We start from the raw sequence: 16,506 nt of genomic DNA, 5'->3' as shown, positions 1-16,506 counted from the left end.
CGCCGTGGGAACCGTCACTTCCGCAAACAGGGATGGCGGAGCGCTGAGCCGGGTGAGTGCCGGGCTGGGGCCGTGCGGGGCCGCCCTCCCTGCCCGCGGGCGGACCGGCGGCGGGGCCCGGGGCCCTCGGCCTCGCCGGATAGCGGGGCCGGGCGGGCCGCAGAGAAGCCATGGGCGCCGCCGCCTGGTTAACGGGAGCGGAGGCCCTGAGGCCTCCCAGCCCCGTCATGGGGGAAGGGAAGGAGGGAAGGGAGAAAGGAGGGGGCGGGAGCGTCCCGAGGCCGGCGGGGCCATTCCCGCATTACTGCAGGCGTTTTGAGCTCTCCGGCTGAAGGAGCTGCTGCTTCCTCCGGTTGCCATCGTTAGTTGTGAAAGTCGGATCGTTTCACAGTTTGGGCTTTCGAAACTTCTTGGAATAGCCGGGTGAGGATAACGAAGGGTCTGCTGTTGCTTCGCAAACCAAGCGCTGTGGTGCTGTGCAGTAGTGGAAGAATTATTTTTGTAAGTCGTACTTTAAGGCCATTTGAGGCTCTGACGCCTCTGTGTAGTGGCCCACTCAGTGGATGTGTTCTGGCCCTCATTAGGAGGTGGGCCTGGATACGGTGGATTTAAATGTGATTTTTTTTTTTTTTTGGTGGTTTAGGCCACTGTTTCAGAACAGGAGGCGCCAAATTGCCCTCTCCCATGCCTTGTTAAAAAGTGGGTGCCCTGCTTCCCAGTGCTGGTGTAAAGAAGGCTGGGATGTGCTGGAGACCAAATGAGCTTTGTAGGAGTTGTTTGCAGTCCTGCAGCCCCTGTTGATATTTGTGAGGTGGAGATGTGGAAATACAGGTGCAACTGAATATTCCACTGAGTATTAGTTAAGCTCAGAGCATAGTGGATATTCTTGGCAAACTGGAAAATCCACAACTGGTAAGAAAATTTGCTTATAAAAACCCATGTTGATCTTTTATTTGAAGACATCCATTTCAAAACATATCAGTTTAAATGAAAAATTTACTAATTTGAGAGAATCTCTCTGTGTTTCTAATCATAAAGTGATTTGTAGGTTACCTTTTATGGGGAGGGAAAGAAAAAAAACATTAAGATTTGGCAGTTGAGTCAATAAAGGTATGTAAGAGTGACTCTAAAATAAAAAGTAACAATTTATCTTAATTTTAACTTATTTAATGAGTACTTTAAAGTTCCACATGTTTTATTGAGCTGCCTTTATTAAACAACTGGTCAAATTTGAAGTCTATATGTTGCCTAGGGTGAAATACCAATATTATGTTTGAAAGTCACGATTGCAACCACAAGTAAGTGAAATTTTCAGCACTGAAAATTCTTGGTGGTTTGTTTCTTTTCCTTCTAGATTTCCATTCTGATCAGTGGACCAGTCAAAATGGCTGAAGTAACCAAGACAGAAGAACAGCAAGTAGAGAAGAATTTGAATGAAGAAGTGGAGAAAACACCTCCTGCTTTAGAGTCAGCTTCAGGTGTCGGATGTGAAGGCAATAGTTCTGCTTCAGGTGCAGAGCAGTCCACTGAAAATGACAAAGGAGTTGATGGTGGTGATCAGGATGGTAGAGCAAAGAGGAAGAATTTAGATCCTGAAGATGAACCTTCTAAGAAAGCGGTGAGTGTCATTTATTTTGAGATGTTTTCAAATCCTTGTTTCAAAGCCTTAGCTCAAGAAATGATTGAAAATATTTATGCTAGATGCCTGTGAGCCAGCACAAAACAAGTATGGAAATGTTTCCTAGGGAAGTAACAGGTGCACAGGTGATGTTGGGCTTCACAGAGGAGCAAGAGGGCTTGCAATTAGAATGCTAATCTCAGCACATACTTAGTCTAATTCTAAGGCTGTTCCATCCTCCTTGTGGTAGCAATCTGGTAGTGTACTGTAGGGTTTACTGGCATTAGTCCAAGTTCCATATCTTGAACTCAGCTCTCATGTTGTTTATCTGTGTGTTAGTCTAGTTACCTGTGCTTGGGAAGTACTTCCATAAGGTAATTTTGTCCTTTTATTTCCTTGGTAAGGTACTGTATAGTTTGCAAAACTCAACAGACTGCATCCTCTGTGATACAATTTCAGTATGATTTGTTGGCAAAGTGAAGCAGTGAAAGACTTACAGGTGCTTCTTTGCATTTTAAGACTACAAAAGCAGCAGGAAACGTATGTCCTTTTAGATGTCCACCTGGGAGGGTGAAAAGGGTAATGTTTTACATCATGCTGTCCTTTATTATGTATGAGCTTGTAGAAGCTGATGCTTTAATATCCCCCCTAGGTCATCCTTTTGGAATATTTAAATATAATTCGAAAATGTCTGACCACCTAGTGTTTTGTTTATCTGCCCAGAATTTTCTTAGTATGTTAATATATGGCTTAGCAGTCTGGCAAAATCAAGTGTGTCCTTTGTTGTGGTAGAAACATTATTAACCCTTTAATCCTTTTAATAAGGGGGCGTAAGGCTTAGATGAACAAGAACTACCTTGGGTTTGTGTAGCCTAAGGGTGGAGAGAGGTGACTGAACATAGGTGCCACCATCTAGATGTTGTTGCTGATGGCTGTTTGCAGCTGAGATGTGCTAATGGTTTGTATTAGTATGTCCCCCACACTGGCCTGAGTCAGCTGTTCTAGCTTCTGTCACCTTCAGTGGCCATTCAGGGAGCCATCTGTGCTTACCCTGGAAAAGAATAGAAGTCATCAAAATACTTGTTAGTATCGGTCAGCCCAGTGTGGGAATAAACAGATGATGAGGTTATAAAGATTTCAGACAAGTAAGGCTGTGTTCATTCTGAGTGTTTCCAAAAGTATATGAAACACTGAAGAATTCACATCTATCAGCCAAAACTTTTCCCTTGAGGAACTGCTGTTTGAATAGTAAGATGCAGGAATATTGACTTCTGCGGTGAACTGTTAGGAATGGTTCTAATGGCTTCATTCTGGTTTGTACTGTTATTTCGAATGCTTTTGTACCTCATAGAATTGGTGCTGGTTGTGTCTGTTCTGTTACTTTGGATTTTACTTATAATTTATTTTCACTTCATGTATATAGTTGAAGATTATTTTCAAGGTGAAGAAATGTTGGGAGCATAATATCTGTATGTAGATAGGATGCTTCTCTGTGTAACAGGGAAGAGAAGTGTCTTGTAGTATTTAAAGCTAAGGCTGGACAGAAATCTCTTGGAGTATTTTGAGTTAAAGCTAAATCAGAGATATTTCTCCAACTAACTCTTAAGCATTATATGGAATATGTTATCAAATGATTCCTCTCATTCCTTTATCATGGTCTGTTTAAATCTCTGGCAGTGGAGTCATCCACTTGGACCTTAATGTGACATCAGCCATTTGGCATTTTGGTTAAATTGGCAGTTTATACACTTCTGTCAGATGAAAATACTGAATTTCTTAAACAGGCTCTTTGAAGAGGCTCAAAGTTCCTTGAGATGGAACATCCTCTTCTTCTGTCCCAGACTTAAGAAGAATAAAATGTGTTCTTTGAGCGTGGTTGAGAGTATTAGAGAACTGAATGTTAAGTATTTCTGTGAAGGAAAGATGCTGGGCAATATCTATCATCCAGAAATTGCTTGAATTAACTAAAAAGGGGGTTAAGTTTGTGAGTGTTGCTGTGATAATTGAAGTACTGACATCAGTACCAGGACAGATATGGGAAATATCTTTATTATGATGGTGCTCTTCATAGTATTGCTTGTTTGCCTTCTTAAATCCTTGAAGTGAACACGTGTGTCTTTTGATTAAATGACTAAGTAATAAAAAGAATTCACTGCTTCAGTCTGTTCCTTCTGTGGTGTGATTTCCTTTCTGCAGCATGTGATTGGCCATGGGCAAGCTGTAGCTGCACATTATAATGAACTTCAAGAAGTTGGTTTGGAAAAACGTAGCCAGTCTCGCATATTCTACCTCCGAAACTTTAATAATTGGACAAAGAGTGTTCTCATTGGTAAGTTTCTTTAGCTGATTGCTTAGACATGATGAAAATGTAACTAATTTTTGTATCAAAATGTAATTTTTCTGTTTTCTGATGTTGAGTATGATGCTTTGTCTCATAATACAGGAAGTTTTTCAGCTGCAGTAAAATGTCTATATTTATATTTAATTTGAATCTTTGTGATAGTGTTTTGTATTGTTGGATTGCCAAGCATATGCTTAAGTTTTAAAGGTTGACTGACTATAAAAGTTCATACTGGAAACTATTCTTCTCCATAGCATTTTAAAAGAGAAAAGTACAGCTTTAAATCATAAAGAACTTAAGTGTTCTTAGATTGAGCTGTTCTTGTTTGAATTTATCTAAAGTAATTTCTTAGGCATTTTCCCAAAGCATTCTCTGTTCAGATCTTGCTTAAGCAGTTCTGCAGGAAGCTTGAACACATAAATATTTTCTGTATTACCCGTAGTCAGTGGTTGAAAAGATGGAAAGCTAAAGGATGTAGTTCTTTAAGAATCAGCAGGTTTTTATTTAAAGGCAAAGTCTGCTGTTCCACAAATTAATTCTAAATTGAGGAAACAAAGCCATCAAATATCTGCCAACAAAGAAAAGAATCATCAGCACAGCACCACAGGTTCATGAAGAGGGATCTGCGCCAGAAGATGTTGGCACCATTTGTCTTAGCATGCTGCTTTTTGTTGTGTTGTATCAGAGCAGTTAGAAGCAATATTTAGATTTCTATAAAGCTGTTCCTCAAGCCTGCGTTGAAGCCTTTCTGTCATAAAGAATTTCAGCAGTGTGGCTTTATAGCAGTTGTATCAAAACATATTTCATGTCTCCTACTGTGAAGAAAAGTTGCTAGCAGGCTGATATGTTTTACATAATATGCCAACATCAGTCAGAGCAGAGAGAATCTAGGCAGCCTCGAGGGGGAAGAATAAATGTGACTGGTGTGTGTAGGGTAGAAAGACAGCAAAGGAGTAGCTACTGTTATTGCAAAGCCTGGGACAGTGAGTGAAAAACATTATGCATTTCTGTAAGGTGACTGGGAAGAGATGTTGTGGCTGATGCCTTTAATTGGCTTTTTATTTCTGCAAAAGGCTTTCCCATACTTTCAAATAACATCTGCATTCATTATAATGCTAATGAAAGGGAACCCTGTTTCCCTCCCTGTGTCCAGGGTGGTTGTTTAGCCATGTGCAGTTTTGCCTTAGCCAGGGAAACAGTTCAGAGCCTCAGTCAAGTTACATGCAGAGCACATTCAGCACAGAAAATATTCATCTTCTCTACAGTTTTAAAAGTTTGTGGCTCCTTTCATCCTTCTAGAAAGAAAAGAGATTTAAGTTTGTAATATTAAGAAGATTTATAGGCAAAGTAAGGTGTGAGGTGTTTTAAAATTCTCAGCTCCTTTTGGTTCTTTAGGCTTTTAGGTGCAATACATGTGCAGAGATGTTTATATCTCCTGGTTTTTATTTTTCTAGGCGAATTTATAGACCGGGTACGACAGAAGAAGAGTGATATAACTGTTTTGGATCTAGGATGTGGGAAAGGTGGAGACTTACTGAAATGGAAAAAAGGGAGAATTAAAAAACTCGTCTGTACTGGTAAGGAGACCTGATAACTTTCTAGGGAAGGTACATCAGGTTTTATGGGAAACCAAGTACACCTCCAGTATTTTATTATTTCTTTTTTTCCAGTCAATCAAAGAATGTAATGTACACCTTTTGTGCAAAAAGTTGTGTTTTGTCTTTTAATCTGAAGATATTACTCGATTGCCAGCAGAAATATAAGAGTCATCAATATTTAGCTTTCAGTTCAACTCCTAAATAAAAACTGGTGTCACTAAAGAAAAGCACCATTGCCACAGGTTGCCTTAGGCAAAATGTGGCCCTGGGGAAAAGACTGACTTTTTTTATTTTATGTCTTTTCTTCCACATCTAGTCTCTTGTAGTATTTTTAATTGTTCTCAAACACATACAGGAGAGTTGCATTTAAAAAAACAAATAATCCCCCCAGTGTTGTGAGAAAAAAATGGTCTGGGATGTTACAGTCAGCTAAAGATTTTCAGACTCAGAAACGGGGAAGAGCTGAAAGCTGATTAAAAAGATTTCTGGTTTGAATAATTGGCTTAGATGTTGGGAGAATGATACCATCTTTCCTTCTCTCAGAAAGTATCCCAAGGATAATCAGAGAAAGAATTACTTAACTCCAAATTTAATTAGGTACTAAAATTCCCTAAAACTCTTTCAGTGGGAATTATTTTGTGTACTTCACATTTTACAGTTCTTTCTTGCATTATTCAGTGGGCACTATTCAAATACACTTAATCAATTTACTTACAAAGTTCCTAGGTGAATTCATTGCATATTGTGAGAACCTCAATGACTGAGAAAGAAGCAGACTTAGAATTTTAAAAAGTTCCTATAATATGACATACCAGAAATGGATTTCAACATCTTTTATATTTTTAAGAGTATTAAGAATCCCAGGGAGCTGAGCTGTTTTAATGGAACTGAAGTTCATTTTTTTTATCCTGCCTTTTTGTACCTTTTGTGTTCCAGCAGTCATTTCAGTTTTCTTGTCTGGAGCAGTGTACACACTTTTAAAAATTTCATTTGTTATATTTATTATCTTTCCATATATAGACATTGCTGACATTTCTGTGCAGCAGTGCAAGCACCGCTATGAAGAAATGAAATCCCGGTGTCGGTATAATGAACATATTTTTGATGCAGAATTCATACAAGCAGATAGTACCAAGGTACAGTTCCTGTGCTTTGTAATATTTTGGAGATTTAATGTTCTCTATGGTAGTGTCGTAACAATTTGTGTATATATATGTTTTTAAGGTTGGATTATTGTACTGCCAGGAGAATCAGCCATAGGGGTTACTGGAAGGTTGCTTAAGATGTACTTTGGGGCATTTTGCTTCTGTTGTACAGTGTAACATTCCTGAGGTCTGAATGTCTTTTCTGGATAGTAAATCTGGGGCTTTCACTATCCTTTACTCAACAAAGGGAACAGAATTTAGCTTTGGAGTTATGTGAGACAGCATGGGATGTTGGAAACTATTTTGGTGAATGCTGGAATATATAAGGACTTCTTCTGATGTGACTGATTTAACAATTTGCCACTAGAAAGAAAAAATTCTTTTTGGTTACTATAATAGGTACCTTTAAAACTACCTCTACTTATGTAGTAGAGCAGGTTTCTTAGACTGTCTGGAGGCAGTGGTGAATGCATGGCTGAGGCTTAGGAGGCAGTCTTGTAAACAGGACTGCTTTTGCTTCCTAGCAGTGCAGGCTGAGAGTGCCCTGCTGATAGAGGCTGAGACAGAACCTGCCTGGTTCCAGCATATCTGTGGAAAAGCTGAACCTGTTCTTAGCCTTGCACGAAGGGTTTGCTTGAATTCTTGGTTGCCTTTCCTTCTTCTGAGAAATAGTCTGTTGCAGGTTCATGTCATCTCTCAGCTTGGGGGAGAGGAAAGAGAGACTTGGCCAGGAAAGAAAGGGATATTTTCATGTTGCTATTACAGCTCAGTTTTACATGCATATGTATTTTCTCTTGCATGCTTTGTTCTGTCTGTCCTTGTACACAAAAGTTAATTTCCTTGACTTTTGGTCTCTATCATGAGTGTAATGTATTTGTTAGATTTAAGTGAATCATGCTTGTTTCTGTAGTTTTTTTTTTTATCTGTTGCAGGATCTCTTGTCTTCCAAGTACAATGATCCAGATATGCGCTTTGACATTTGCAGTTGTCAGTTTGTTTACCACTATTCATTTGAGACGTATGAGCAGGCTGACATGATGCTTAAAAATGCTTGCGGGAACCTCTCTCCTGGAGGTTATTTCATTGGCACAACTCCAAATAGTTTTGAACTCGTGTAAGTACTCATATCCTGTTAAGTCTTCCAAAACTCTGGGAAGCATTGTTAAGTGATAGATGTTCTTACAGTGCTCCAATACGTTTGTGCAAGCAAAAGCAATTTTTTTGCAACAATTTTGGATTCTAATAAAAAAGAATCTCACTCATTAACTTGACTCAAACAGGTAAAGCAATACTTACCCTTCTCTCATGTCCACGTGGTTTTTCTGTTGGAGAGTACAGGTCTTCATACACTTCATCCCTCTATCATGACTTTATTAGTGTCAAAATTTCTACAGCCTGGGGAAAACTGTCAAGGTTTTGTGATTGTTTGTAGAAGCCTGTCTTGTCCATGTAGATTGTCTGTGTGTCCGGGCTAAAGGTTCATCTTCTAGGTCCATTTTGTCCTTGGTGTATGGGAATGATAACCTGTTAAAACCCAGTATGCTGCTTCATTTAATTGTTTCATTGCCTTATGAGATAAGGGAAGTGGAAAACTAGAGAGATCACTGAGTATTACTGGGAGAAATATTTTCAGGCTTCTTATGTGTAGTTTTCTCTGCCTGCTCAATACTGGTCAATAAATGTTTGTTTATATCTCATTCCATAGAAAGAGACTCGAAGCTTCAGAAACAAATTCATTTGGGAATGATGTATACAATGTAAAATTTGAAAAGAAGGGAGACTATCCCTTATTTGGCTGCAAGTATGATTTTCACTTGGAAGAAGTGGTTGATGTCCCTGAGTTTTTGGTTTACTTTCCCTTACTGGAAGAGTAAGTTAAGTTTTAAATTTATTATACAATAAAAGCTATGGAACATAATAAACATTTGTTTCATTTATTTGTCATTGCATAATGCTTGGAGAAAATTATGTTTTAGCTTTCTTATTATATTTTTCAGCTTTTTTTTTTTTGTTGTTGTTTTTACTTCACATACAGAGGTTTCTTGCATTTCTATCCACAACTGTAATCTGTCCATTGAATTCTGTTGAAGGTGCTCTGGTCAAAGTCTGTGAGGAGTTAAATTGTGTCTCACGAGGGACCATCTGATCTGATGTATTGGATCTGTCAGCAAAACTTTAGAACTCCCAGCTTTTTCTTCTTTAACTTTTCGAGGGTTTTTTTTCTAGTCCTTTTTTAGTCTTTCAGTAAGCTTTCTTGTGCATCTTCTTCATCATGGTGCCTCTTTCTTGTCTTCTCCACCTTTCCTTAGATGTTCATAGGATTTTTGCTATAATGATTTTTTTCTTCCTCTAAATGATCTTCATCTGTAAGCATATATTTTGCTGTTACCTCTGTGTGACCTCAGATTTGGTTTTCCCAGCTGTATCGTGAGGTACAGACAAATCTTTCCATACTGAGTTTTTTCCTGCTATTCAAGCTCAATATGGTTAAGCAGTACTAAGCTTTCCCTTCAAGCCTGTTCAAGACCTTCATTTGTAGTTGTCTGTTAAAAATAACAGCATCTGTCACTGACAGCTGTAACTTCAGTGCTGCATGACCACGGTGTCTACATAAAACTGAGATGTAAGCCACTGAATACAGTAGAAAAAAGTTTTCTAAATCTATTAATAATATCTGACATGATAGATACTGCAGGGAAATGTGTAGTCTTTCTGGAAATCCACATGGAACTTCTATGTTTCAGGAGAAGAGGCCTTTTCTATTAAAATGTTTGTAAATGACTTCTGTGTAGATTTTTGATGTCCTAATTAAAAAAACAAAACTGCAATTTGTGGTGGAACTGCAGCTTTTTTCATCTAAATGTCTTTACTTAGAGAAAAAAGTTGTAAAGAAGTGTTATTCTAGTGAATACCATAAGATGTCGCTGTGGCTTAAAATTGTTCTTTTGAAAAAAAAGCTACAATAATTTTGTGGCTTCCCTAATCAAGCTTGTTATTTTGACAGAATGGCAAAGAAGCATGGTATGAAATTAGTCTACAAAATGACGTTTCGGGAATTCTATGAAGAAAAAATCAAGAACGATGAGCATAAAATGCTGTTAAGGAGAATGCAGGCCTTGGAGGTAAATTTGGAGTTGACTTGTTTGATTTTAGTAGCATTTTACATTTTGTTAATTTTTGCACAATAATTGAAGTTCCCTTTGTGAACATTTTACATTTAAGTAAGGGCTACCAATAGAAAGTATTTAGTTCCTGGGGCTGAAGTGTGACTCTGGTTGTTGATCTTGACTGGCTGCCAGACACCCCCTGACCTGCACTCTTGTTCCCTCTTCCCAACAGGATAGGGGGAGAAAATAGAAAAAAAAAACTTGTGGGTCAAGATAAATTCAAGGAGATTGCTTAGCAATTACTGTCACAGACAAAACAGACTGAACTTGGAGAAGGTTAATTTAATTAATTAAAAAAAAAAAGTAGAAAGGTGAGAAACATGAAAACCTAAAAACACCTTTGTCCCACCCACTACTTTTTCCCAGGCTCAGCTTCATTTGTTCACTCCTGACCTTTCTACCTCCTCTCCCTTCCTCTGCATGGGAAGGGGGATTGTGGTCTGTTCATAACACTTTGTTTCTGCCTCTCCTTATTCCTCACACTCTTCTCTTGGTCCAGCACAGGTCCTACCCAATAGATGATTCAAGTTTTGAAGATAATATTTCAATATTGAGGCAAATTTCTGTTCTTATGAAGTAGGAAACAGAAGCCCAAGAGTCATGCCAAGTGTCACATAGTGGTGACTGTAATCCATTTCTTCCTCAGCAGAGAGACTGAAAGCTGGATCTTTGTGCAAGGAATATTGACTGAAAAGACAGAAAGGAATCTTTGTAGGAATAAAAGGACAGTCTGTGTTCATAGAAGAAAATGGTCCTTAACTGTAACTGAGCATATGTTTTTGCCCAATTTTTTTTCTTTGTTTTTTTTATCCTCCAACTCTTACCCTGGATAACTTTAGCAGCTTCAGAGAAGCTTTTCCAGGCCACCTCTAAGGCTTTGGTTTTACTTGCAGTTATTTGTGCTTCCCTCCTCCCTCAAACAATAGAATTCTTCTGCAGAAAATTCTCAGGTCAACTAATTGGTGACTTAGGTGAGTCAGACTGCAATTGACTGCACTTGTTGACTCTAAAAGTGATGGTGCTGTGTAAAGGCTCTCACTGGCAGTAGCACAGAGACACAGCCTTTGACTTACCATCTTCCTTCTTAGGAAAGTGAGAGTTGTCTTAAGGTAGTGGTCACTTACAACTGAGGACTGCATTTTTATGATGAGATTTATTTACACAGATCGCTAGTAACTGGGATCCTTAATAAGTGCATCTTAGTTTTGGAGAACCTGTAGTATACTTCTGTTACAGCTTGTGTGTTATTGAAGTATTTTAATTGTTCTGCTTGAAATTGTAGTTGCTCATTTCTTAGATCTTCTGCTGAAGAGTTGCTGGTATAGTTGCTCTTCTAAAAGAAGGTATATCCGGGTAATGCTTATAGCGAGCTGTACATGAAGGAGAGTGTTTATAGTTATTCTGTTTCCCCTGCTTTAGAGATATAAGGATAAAACTTAATTTATAATTCTTGGATGTCAGATTTTCTGGTAAGTAGGGAACATCAGACCTGTTCCTCAGAGTGTTAAAAAGGAGAGATGTAAATTTAAAATATTTTTAAGACTTACCGACTTCTGCCGTGGACTGTGTTGTGCCAAACCCTTTACTTGATGTGATTAATGTATCTCACTACTCAATGTTTTATTCTATGTTCTCCAGCCATATTCTACACATGGTGATTCCAGGCTTGTTTCTGATAAACCTGATGATTATGAACATGCAAAAGAGTTTATCAAAGATGGCAAGGCAAAGTTACCATTGGTAAGTTCCTTCATACTTCACTAGAGATAATGGTGTCTTAAAACTGAGGACCTGATCTTTCAAACTGTGCTGCCTTCTTCATTTCAACTGCAGTGAAGTTGGTGTGAGTGTCTCTTTGCATGTGAAAAATTGTAGAGCTGCAGGGCTGCATCTAACCTCTATTCCATACTCAAATTCACCTTATTTGGTAGCTGTTAAGACATTTGTAATAATGCAGAAGGGAAAGGATATTTTTTCCATCTTACTTGACAGCTTTTCTTTCTAACTATTCTTAATTTGAGGAATCTTCTTTTATGTCTGGATCTTTGCAATACTGATTTAAAGCATTAATTCCAATCCTCTGATGGGAGACTTCAAAGCTTTCTTCATAGCACTGTATATATTTGAAATCATTCTTTCCATTTTCATCAATACAGCATGAGGGTGGTCAGCTTAAAGTTTTTCCACTTGGTTTTGTTGTTTGGGGTTTTTTTTTAATCATTGATTCATCTACTGTTCATGTTCTGAATTCCTGAAGATGTAGTCCTTTTACTGCATATATAAAAATCCTGCATCAAGAGAGAAAAGAAACCTGCTCTTCACATTTGAAATTAAAAAATTTTTGAAAAGAAAAATGCTTGCTTTAAGAAATAGGCTTAAAAACATGAGAACAGCCAAGTCAGACCAAAAATATCTGGTGCCAAATGCTATTTTAAAAGGTGAAGGTTTGGTAAGTGGGTAGCATATGGACTAAATTAATGGCCTCAGTGAGGACTCCTTGGATGGGGATGGAGTGGGCAGAGCAGAAAATCAGCTTCTTGTTGTGGCCTTAGGTTTCTTAAGTGGTTTGGTAAATGGCAGCAGCTTTTTACTTGTGAACTGGCCGTGCTTTCATCTCATCAGATGAGCTGGGAATTTCCTAGGCTGGAAGGCAGGCTGTTTTTCCAGAATGTGTGAGTGAGGGTGAGAGTCTCTTGAAAATAGAGTTTCTGTGGGCTGTGTGGTGTTGTTGGGTGGAGGCAGGCAGTGTTCCTGAGGAAGGTGGCAGCACTATGGTGTAAGGCCTTTTCCTGGCTTCTGCACAAATACTGGGCATCTCGGTCTGAACAGTGCCTGGAGGCAGGTCAGGTCACACTGCTGGGTGGTGATGGACATAGGCATGCTCTGCACTGCATGGGCATCCAGACCAACAGCCTGTTGGCCCATTCTCCTGTACCTGTTTAGTTTAGGTGTGTTCCATTATCTGGATCTTCCAGTTCCCGACCATTGTAGTGAGTGGAGTTGTAAATATCTGTGGTCTGCAGTAAGGCTTTTCTTGCCCCTAAATAGCCAGTCTTTGTGGGTGCTTAGACACTGGTCAGTGAAAAATAGAGCTAAATCAGTGTTTTATTGTTTCCTTATTTTTTGTTATAACTGGGTTTTTTTGTCACCTTCTAGGGAACCTTGAGTAAATCTGAATGGGAAGCAACAAGTAAGTAATGGTTTTGAAAACACTATTGACTGAATGACTGCTTTGAAAAGTTTGTAAAATAACCTGTTAGTCATGGAAGAAAATCCAGATTTTAAATATAATAAGATGTTGTTATTTGTGTAATTCAAAATAACTGTGTATAGCTTATGTAGCGTTCGCATCTCAGGAAATTGTGAGGGAAATGCATAAGTGCAGCCAACCAGGATTTGCATTTTTGCAGCCATAATACTGATTGTTTTAGTAGTTTAAAACCAAAGCATGCTGTTTACTTCACAGGTGAGAAGAATCTTCACTCTGCTTTACTAAATTATTATCTAATTTTTGAATCTATTAATTATAAGGTAGACATAAATTTCCTGCAATCTAGAAGTATTATCTCAATTAGATATTTGAGAGGGGCTTTTTGTATAATTTTATACCTCTTCATACCTAAAAAAATATTTATACCTTTAAAAGTTCACTGATTACTGTGTTTCTTAAGTAGTCTGTTTTTCCAGAAACATGTGGAGTATTGAGCTTCTGATAAGAGTATAAGCACAGCTTGTTCCTTGCATGGAACTTTGCATTGTTGCTGAGGAATGTCTGATAAGCTTGTCTTGAAAGATTTGGAAGTAGCTATGGCACCTCACTCTTTAAAATAAAAGTGGAAATCTATAAATGTGGTCTCAAGTAACTAGTTTAACATATCTGTCTGGTGTGGAGCACAGGAACGTTTGGCATACCTGGCACTGAATATATGCCAACTAAGTTTTTCAAGGATGCTGGAGTGGATTGTACGAATATCATTAAGAGAATCATACTGTCTGAACTTGAAAAAATGCTATAATTCCATCTTTGTCCATCAAAATTGATGAGAGTTCATCATGAGTTCATTCACTTTTCAATTAAAAATGAAGTTAATAATCTCAACCCTGATTGTCCATAACTGAAAGTATGAAGGAGTCTTTAAACTTAACTCACATGACTTTTTATGTGCTAGTGAATGTTTGTTATATGTAGAATGGCACAGTAATTTATGAATTTGATTCGCATTTCTGAAATGTGAAACGTAAAACTGTGCTGGAGTGGAATGCTAGTTACTCATCTTTTGTCATTTCAGTAATCTGCTAACAGGTTTTTTGGGCATAATATCAACCTGGTTACATTTTGAAAACTTAATTGAGTTGCCAAGAAAGCTGAAACTTTAAATACTTCCATTTTCTTTTTTAGGTATCTACTTGGTATTTGCATTTGAGAAGCAGCCATGAAACTTCACATACTGGATGCAGCAAGAAGGGATCATATCCATGTGCAAGTTGGAATGATCAGAAATCCATTGTGGCAACTATTTTTTTATTTTTTATTTTTTAATTATCAGACGTGTGCAGGACACTACCAAAAACTAGAGCAACCTCGTGATTCAGAGTTACATTGCCTGTCTGTGACAGATGGACTTGTGTGTGTATATATAAGAAAGATTCTGAACCAGTCTTTTTAAGCATTTGTAAGCAATCAGCATGCTCTCAAAACCTGTGTTTGAACTCACATAACTTTGTTAGAAACAAATGTTTTGTTTGTAGAAGTATGTTTGTGATTACGAGCCTGACCCTTCACCTTCTGAAGTTGATGGAAGAACATTGACTTCGATAATGCAGAATGAGGGCCTAAATACTGTTCTGCAGAGCTCAGTTAATTCATAATGAGATCTGTTCAGCATAGAGGGTATGTCTACATAGCATGGAGAGCAAAAAAAACCAAGTCAGTTTGAGAACCTCCGTGCTGTGCTCAAGCCTGCGTTGTAAATCTACCTTAGTGGTATTCATGGTGTATTTTACATGGTAAAATCCCATGATGTTCTTACTTTTCCTGCTTGCTGATATGTAGTGTCACTTCGTGGTGCTTTTAAGATTAAATAAGTTTGGTCTGTACAAAACTGCTCTGAAAGTACTCAATTTCTAATTTCGACTTCGTTTTCCAAATATGGCTATGCTGTAATCAGTAACAGCTGCTTAAGTTAGATTACTGAACATTTTTTATTTTATTAAAGATTCTCCTGACTTTTCAATAGTTTTAGTGTTTCTTGAAACTTACTAGATAGATCTTAGGGTGCCTTTCTTTCTTGATTCATAAAATTCCAAATGGGCTTGGCAGTAGAATGAGCTGCTGGTGGTGATGGGGACCTCATTGCAGTCTTAAGGCATAAAAAACATGGTCACGTCATGGATCATGAACCAAAAGGGGAGCCTGTGTATTATTTGAGGATACCAGCAGTTCTCTCTGAAAGGGAGGGTTGTGTATGTAACATACACTCTGGTACCTGTGGGTAACAATCCCCAACCTGGAGACACATACATTGTTTGGGAATGAAATCAAATGATACCAGTAGGCAGAACTGTGCCTAACTACTGTCATAACTGCTTGTTAGTCTCTTAGATCTGGCTTAGGGGTTTCTGTACGGTGTTAGATCAACTTTCCATGTGCTTGTAGCCACCCATTACTTAAAAGGCCTGAATACTTCATGTTTTCTCTCTCCAGTTTTGGGCTAACAGTAGCTGATGGCTGCTGCTGGCCAATAGATTCAACATAGAGATGAACTGATGATGGTACATGAGTATTTTGAAAAGTTATAGCAAACCTAGAAAAGAACTATTCTGTTAAGACTTAAATGTTCAAATTATAAGAGTTTTTACTTGTATTGCTTTCCCCCTGTAATTAGGTTGTACTCTTTCTTCCATGACTCCTATTTTTTTTGTTTTCTAGAAGAACACTTGCAACCTTCACTGAAGCAGTAGAATCTGTCAGTTCTGCTGCTGAAATTAAGACAATAAGATGTTCTTGTTTGCTAGAATTAGTACTCATGAAACTAGCTAAAAATGATGACACTTTAGAAGTGCTGAAATGTTTCTTTGAAATTTGTGTGCGTCAAAGCTAGTTTTGTTGGATTTCTTGTATCAAATTTCATTTGAAAATATGTTGTTATGCTATTTTTAGAAGAAATAAGAATAATAAAAACAGAGGGAGTACAGTGAAGTGTCTTTCCTCTTTTAAGTCGCTCTTAACATATTGGGGGGGTAGCAGATCTGAGAAAATGTTTTGTGCTTAGGTTAAGTAGATTCCTTGCTGCAGGAAACACCTCAGCTTGCCATGAAAATGTATGTATGAAAATCCTGTATTAAAAATGAGGTAATTGTTCCTTGTTTAGATATCCTGAAGCCTTATAGCAAAAACAATGAAATGAGATACTGTATTTGTATTTCTGGGGGAAATGCGTTATATCAGTGCTATATTGTAGAAGTTTGCTGTTGTGACTTACACACCAGAGTGGTAGAAATTGCTGCAAAACACTTAAGCATGTGCTGTGTTTCATGCTTAAGTTTCAAGCAAATTGCTTAAGCAATTGTGTTGCCTGGTGGAAGGTATGTGATTGACTTTAGATGACAGACTTTGAGAATGATTTTGATTGGAAGG

At 38.1% G+C, this 16,506-nt stretch overlaps 1 protein-coding gene across 2 annotated transcripts; it reads left to right on the top strand.

The window, feature by feature from the left end:
- Window positions 1–6: 6 nt before the first annotated feature.
- On the top strand, window positions 7–16,068 carry RNMT (RNA guanine-7 methyltransferase). Of its 2 annotated transcripts, none has more exons than XM_030970937.1 (11): window positions 7–52; window positions 1,355–1,618; window positions 3,815–3,947; window positions 5,414–5,536; window positions 6,578–6,693; window positions 7,635–7,816; window positions 8,408–8,572; window positions 9,707–9,824; window positions 11,508–11,609; window positions 13,026–13,059; window positions 14,269–16,068. In XM_030970937.1, the coding sequence occupies exons 2-11, from the start codon at window positions 1,385–1,387 to the stop codon at window positions 14,304–14,306; spliced, it is 1,245 nt and encodes a 414-aa protein (XP_030826797.1). In that variant the 5' UTR covers window positions 7–52; window positions 1,355–1,384; the 3' UTR covers window positions 14,307–16,068. The 2 variants fall into 2 exon arrangements, with proteins under 2 accessions (XP_030826797.1, XP_030826798.1); XM_030970938.1 differs by lacking the exon at window positions 7–52 and adding an exon at window positions 405–423 and having other exon boundaries at window positions 14,269–14,732.
- The last annotated feature ends 438 nt before the right edge of the window (window positions 16,069–16,506 follow it).

This window comes from Camarhynchus parvulus, chromosome 2, assembly GCF_901933205.1.
Source record: "Camarhynchus parvulus chromosome 2, STF_HiC, whole genome shotgun sequence".
NCBI lineage: Eukaryota > Metazoa > Chordata > Aves > Passeriformes > Thraupidae > Camarhynchus > Camarhynchus parvulus.
This window is presented reverse-complemented; position numbering and strand designations above follow the sequence as displayed.